The sequence below is a fragment of the Pistacia vera genome, unplaced genomic scaffold (genome assembly GCF_008641045.1).
Source record: "Pistacia vera cultivar Batoury unplaced genomic scaffold, PisVer_v2 Contig211, whole genome shotgun sequence".
In the NCBI taxonomy this organism is placed as follows: domain Eukaryota; kingdom Viridiplantae; phylum Streptophyta; class Magnoliopsida; order Sapindales; family Anacardiaceae; genus Pistacia; species Pistacia vera.
Genome location: NW_022196015.1, coordinates 1 through 6,692, shown reverse-complemented (window position 1 = coordinate 6,692; position 6,692 = coordinate 1). Strand labels below are relative to the sequence as shown.

General features: G+C 34.1%; 1 protein-coding gene across 1 annotated transcript; it reads left to right on the top strand.

Moving 5' to 3' along the window:
* Positions 1-434: 434 nt before the first annotated feature.
* On the top strand, positions 435-6,569 carry LOC116129356 (the record flags this gene model as incomplete). Its single annotated transcript, XM_031415099.1, has 7 exons — positions 435-841; positions 936-1,036; positions 1,918-2,128; positions 2,524-2,605; positions 4,085-4,373; positions 6,232-6,334; positions 6,433-6,569. Coding segments are annotated over exons 1-7 (1,104 nt in total), but the record flags the coding sequence as incomplete, so codon positions are not given.
* Positions 6,570-6,692: the final 123 nt, after the last annotated feature.

Genomic DNA, 6,692 nt, shown 5'->3' with positions numbered 1-6,692 from the left:
ACCGGTAGATTTTGACATATCATTTCAAAATAGAAATATGTGGTCAAGTAGGAGGATATTGTACCATCTTACTCTTCGCATGGAAGTGAAATTCAAGTTGGCTCAACCAGCATTTCATATGCATTTTCTCAGCCGAATCCGATCCGTGCTAGTGGATAGCAAGATTTATAATTAATAACATGCACATTTTGTATATTCCTTAATGTACTGAGATATATCTTGAAAGAATTTGAGAGAACAATATCAACCAATCCTTACAACAGCCTACCTACCGAACTCATAAACTTTCTTCCATAAAATTCTAATTTGTTATTTAGAAATTTTTCTTTTCATCGATGGCAAAAAAGACAAATCATATCCATTATAGTTCAACTTCAAATTCTGCAGTTCACTACATTTTCTTTTATGGAATTCCTAATTTGTTATTCAGATATTTTTCTTTTCATCGAGGGCAAAAAAGACAAATAAATCCATTATGGTTCAATTTCAAATTCTTAAATGCACTCTTTTTTCTCGCATTTTCCATTTGCCTTCTCGTTCATCAGGCTAAATTTAACTAAACGCTTCACCTAGTTCCCATTAAAGCTCTAGCTGTCCTCAATAGCTGCGCGATTTTGATAATTATCAAGCAAGCTATTGCTAACCTAATTTTTTTCGTCAATGGAGCTGCAACCACACGAACAAGAAGAACAACAATTACTATTGAAATCAACTTCAGAACCTGAATCCATGGTCACAGTGACACTCGGCAGAGTGATGAGCACGCTCCTCTCCGCTCGCCCTAAAAAGCTCCACGACTCCATTTCTCGCCTCTCTCCTCAACACAAAACGACGTCACTTGGTAACATTACCTTTCTATAAATACCTAACATTTTTAATTGCGTTTTTCGTCTGTGTTTTAATTGGTTTTATTTTATTTTAAATTGTCTTTGTAGGTTCTTTAGATGAGTCGCTATGGTTTCTGTACAAGTATGTAAGAGACGCGGTTGATAGAGAGGAGACATTGGACGCGATTCTTGTTCCCATGATTGAACACGTAATCAATTACTATTGAAACCACCTTCTTCTTCTTCTTATTTATTTTTAATCTTTAATTTTTTTAAAGTCTTCTTGTTGTTATTGTACAATTTTGTACAGTAAAATTTTCGTTCAGTAATTCCGTTCAAATTAATAAACCTTTTTTAATTTGATTCATTAATCATTTAATCTTGGGACGGGATATATAGAGTTTATTAACATGACTGAGAATTTTATATGTTTGCTAAACTGTAATTTAGTGACCTGTTTATTGTAATATATATTCCTTAGTCCAAACAATATTACTCGAGAGAGGTTTTAGTTTAATTGAAGAGATGATAGTAACTAGGATCTTATTCTCTCCACTGGTGAAATCTTGATGGTTCATGCTAACTTTAGTGGATATGACATGTGGTAATATAAGAACTATGGATATCTTGCCTTTGTTACTGTGGAAGTATACAATTTAGGCTTATTTAGATGTTATTTGAGATGGATGGGTTTCCATCACTCATTTTGTGTTTAGTTACAGATTAAGGTATTGTAATCTGTGTGATACAACTTTTAATGAACTCAATATGGGATTTTGATGTTGAGTATGATTTGGTGCATTTAACTGAATGGTAAATAATGGATTTATTAGAAGGAGGAAAGTAATAAACGAGAAGTATTTATGATGAATGTTTCTTATAAATAAAAAGTAATGAGAATGAATATTAGTTCTTGGCATTCATAACCTAAAAAAATTTTCAAAAACAGAAGGACTTGGAGCTGGACAAAACATGAAGCAACAGTATTTGTTGTTCTGTAACCTTGCTCTTCTGTTAGTTGTATATTTGTAGAGCCCTTTTAGGTAAATAAGTATTTCATATTAAATGTATGTGTATATATTTTTTCCAGTCATTAAGAAGCAAGGAGTCAAAGCACGGTGATCAAGCCATGATACTTCTAAATTGGTTGTTTAAAGATGAACATCTTTTCCAAGTTCTGGCCTTGAATCTTGCTAACATTATTATGAGGAAGGACGATCGTTATATAACCCTTGGCTGGTGTATCCTTGTGCGCAGTCTCTTGGAGTACGGGACTACAATGGATCAGCACTTATTAAATGGTAAAATTTGTGGTTACTGGGTTCTTCTTTGGCATGAATTATCTTTCTCCCAAGTTCTTCTCTAACTTCTCTCTCTCTCTTCCTCCTTCCCTCCCTCTTTCTCTTTGTGTTGTCATTGACATTCGTTGTCTTCTCATAGCTGTGTCTGGACCCAATTCCAATTTGAGATTTTTTTCAAATGTTAAAATCTTAAAAGACAGGATTCATTTTCTTTAGGTTTGATTCTAAGGATGAAGCAGTATATATGGTTGCAGGTTTTCTTGCACTCCTGATTATATTGCTGTTCGGAAGTTTACTTCATAATAATAATAAAAAGAGGAAGCTAACTTTCTGTCATGGCTTACTCTTTGCTTTGATGATTTTGGAGTTGCAATTTTATTTTTCTTCTATGACAGGAATAAGAGCGAAGTATGATGCATTGTTGAAGATACTTTGTTCTTGTATTCCACAGTTATCATATTTTGTATGTAAAGGAAGGTATAACTCTTTTTCATGTTAAGTTAATCTTGTATAGCTTTATTTTCACTCAGTGAATTGTTGAAATTTGAAGGAATTGTTCAGTGGTTGCTTTCATGTATGAGCTGATTTATCTGTTCCTACTTTTTGGTCGATCAACTCAAACTTTGTCTCCTCATCTTGTTTGGTTTGGTAACATGTATTTCTGGAAAATTAAATGCTCTCAATTGTGTTGTTATTGTCATGAAAGAATATTGTTAATGGGAAATCTGATGCTGTGGAAAACTGATGTCTCACATATTGAATTGCAATTACGAAGATATTGTGCTAATTGGCTATTGGTTGGTATGGATGTTTGCTTGGTTATTTGAAATTTGTGACATGGATTGCTCTGTAATGAGTAGTAATCTAAAACTTGGGGATGTAGCATTGGGGAGGAGATGGTCCTTTTACAAGAAAAGAAAACCAAGTGAAAAGACCTAGTTCAAAGCAACTAAAGTGTTGCTAATATAATCTCAAAATTCTATAGAGTAATAAAATGACTGCCAAACACTTTTAGAGTCTTTGTTTAAGCAAGGCATTAATTCAGGCTGAAGGTGTTACAAGAGGTGAGACAAGACATTGCCTACTCTATAAGATAAGAACTGGATCTAGATAGAGTTATGTGCCTTAAATGGTAAAGAAAATGTAGCTAAACTTGTTGTTGAAGTAAGTTGTTTAAATATTTTGACAGGTATCTTTGTTTCTCTCTGTAAGAGCTTAAATACTGTTGGACCTTACCTTTGAGCTTAAGCTTTTAATTAAGTGATTATTAATCTTTTATCAGAGCTAGGTTGACCAAGTGGTCTTATATTTGAAACCCTTGTTGTATTAATTAAATTATCAGAAGTTATGTTTTTGGTTATGGTTTTAATTGTATTTGTGGTTATGCTTATGTTTGGTATATGTACAAGTGTATGGTAGGGGTGTGTGAGAATATAAATATTATTATTGGGTCTTTACGTATTGACTAAAGCTTTTGGGTCTGGTGGTTATTTAACACTCCTAAACTATTGAGGCTCATTTTATATACTGTTTCATTCTGGTAGTACTAGTTATTTGCAATGGAGAACCTTTATAAGAGGATGCTTAGATTTCAACATTCTGGGAAAAGAAATACTTTTGTTATCGTATAACCAGCATGTCTGTTACTTGTGCTATTTTGTTGGCAGTATTAATTCTAATTTAATTAAAAAGGGACTTTTAAATTGTTTTCACTTGGGAGAATATGTTATTGTACCTTTTCACTTTTGCTTAAGAATCCAAAGTATATGATTTTTTAAATAAAAGCCAATGTTCAATGGTGCAATATTGCCTATGATTCTCCGGTTATGTGAATTTTGTAAATGCTAAGTAAGAGGAAATGATTAGTGGCATACTATGTATCTTGATGGAGAAATTTATTTGATAGTTTCATTTTTTGAGTAAGTAATATGTGTCTTGTGTCTATTTATTCTACAGTAATATGCAGAATGGATATGAGTTGCCATCTCGCCTTTCAATATCTGCTGCTGATTGTTTTATATCTCTGACCGAAGCTTTGACAAAAAAGCCTAAATTTTCAAGTGACGCTCAAAAACCATCAAATTCAAAAGCATCAGATCGACCAACTATTTTAATGTTGTCTGCCTCTGGGGAGAAGAAAGTGAAACCAACAAATGAATCTTCAGAACTCTCAAGCATGGACATGGAGTTCTTGCTTTGGGATCATCTAGAAGACCTTGTTGTTCTTGTGCAGAGACTCCTTGCAGTATGTTCTTTACTAATTATTTGCTTGATGTGCCTTGTTTATATTGTCCTATAACTGTTTGATCATGGTCGGGTCCTGAATATACTGTATGTTAGCTTTTTCCTGTATTATTGCAATTCTTTATTATGGCTTAATTATAATGTTGACATGTGGAAGAAAAATAGTTTAAGAACATAAGGTAGTCCTGAAGTTACAGTTGCCAACATATGTATTTTAATTGATACTATCATGTTCTCTGGAAGAAGCAGAACAATTAAATAGGAAACTCTTTAGGTTGAAGGGGTTGTTTGGATCGGGGGTATATAAGACAACGGAGGTAATCTTTGTTTATTTTGCAAGATTTCGGTGTTTGGTTTGCAAGTAATAAAATATTACGATAATCTTTTATTACAAATAGTGTTTACTGCAGGTAATGTGAGGGGTAATCTTATTACCTTATTAGGGGTTGTTATTAAAACATTACTGGGGTAATCTGATTTTTCTATCCATTTTGCCTTTAATTAAAAACCATTTCGGACACAATTGCCCTCAAATGTCTACCAAATAACAATTATCCAGCTCTCTTACATTTGAGAAATTAGCTAAAATACCTTAGCCATAAAAAAGTTTAAAAGTTTACAAAATACCCTCGGTCACCTAAGACCACCGCCGACTGTGACTCACCACCGTCGGCGCTCGCCGTCGGCGTCAGTTGTCATAATGGTGCACGACCAGCGGGATCTGGCCGATCATGTGTTGTTACAGCCAGATTTGGCGTTTCTATAGCCATTTCACGGCCAGATATGTGGCTGTGAAATGGCATGGCCACATCTTTGGCATGGCCACATCTTTGGCCGTGAAATGACCATAGATCTGGCGGTTTTCTGGCCATGGATTTGTGATCCATGGCCATTTCTGGTTTTGCTGGCGCACGGTCGGCCATATACGGCCAGTCGTGCGCCATTTCGTCGATTGCCGATGGCGGCCAGCGGTGGTGGCTGGTTGTCGGTAGTAGCTTGGGGTAGGTGGGGGTGATTTTGCTACAAATTAAAGTTTTATATGGTTGGGGTGTTTTAGCAAAATTTCAAATGTATGGGGTTAAAAGAATTGATCTAAAAATAATAATAAAAATAACATACCCACCCATTTATCCTTCCAACCAAACACATATTGTAAACATTCCTAGTAATCTTCAAGGTGATCTTTCTTTTCGTTAATATAATATATCCCTATAATAAAACATTATATGATCTAAACGCCCCCGAAAAAGTATTTCCGGTGATATTTATCTTGTATTACCCTCTTTTTCCTCTTTTGTTTATATGCTGCTTGCTTTCTGGCCTTTTAGGAGTTATACTTTCTGAGGGTGAAACAAGATTTATATTTCTCTGGGATTTAGATAATAATTGCAGGGATTGTATTGTAGAGAAAAGTTTATCTATATTTATATGTGTATACTTTTGTAGGTGCTGTAAGTCCTTGGGAGGTCTTAGACTTGTGAATTTAGAGTGCCTAATTCCTCAAAGCTTGTACCACCTCTCAATATACCCTGAAAGTTCTTCATTGTTTTGTTCTGTCCAACGATAATTTTTTTTTTTTTTTTTTTTTTTATGTACATAAAATATATTTGAAAAGTTATTGGTGTGAGTATCAGACCCTAATAAGACAGGTCTTGGATAAAAAATAGACATGTGATGTTTTGGGGTGGAAGGATCCCTTTATGCTGTTCTGGAGCTTCTACTTGATGAATATTTTTAGGTGATTTTCTAAAGATGTAAATGGCTTAAAACACTAGTTTTATTACTTTGTCTAACCTACTTTAACTTAGTACTCATAAGAAACTCCAATATCATGTTGATGCATCTATTATGCACTGTAGTGGAGCAAAAAAAGTCGGCCTTTACATGCTGAAGGATTAGAGAAAGTTCTCAAGTGGTTGGAGGAACTAAAAGGGCATTATTGTGGCATTCAAGATGAGGCAGGTCCTATACCTAATACATAATTCTGGGAATATCATGTATATTATTTTGTCTAATATCTTGAGCATCATGATGTTTTTTGTCTGCAACATGAAAGACAGGCTCAAAAAATCTTAAGTCTGGACCACTGCTACTTTCTTCTTGTTGGAAGCATTACGGCATGCTATTGCACTTGGAAGATCACAAATTTTTCAAGCACTGCAAAGAACTGTTAGACCAGTATTTATCAGGCATTCAGGTAAAATTAATTAAGTATTAATTCTGATAGTAATATATTGCTTCTATAAAAAACAATAATTTTGTATTATTAACCATGATATATTTTGTGTTGCAAGATAAAGTAGTTTAAAATTGTCCATTT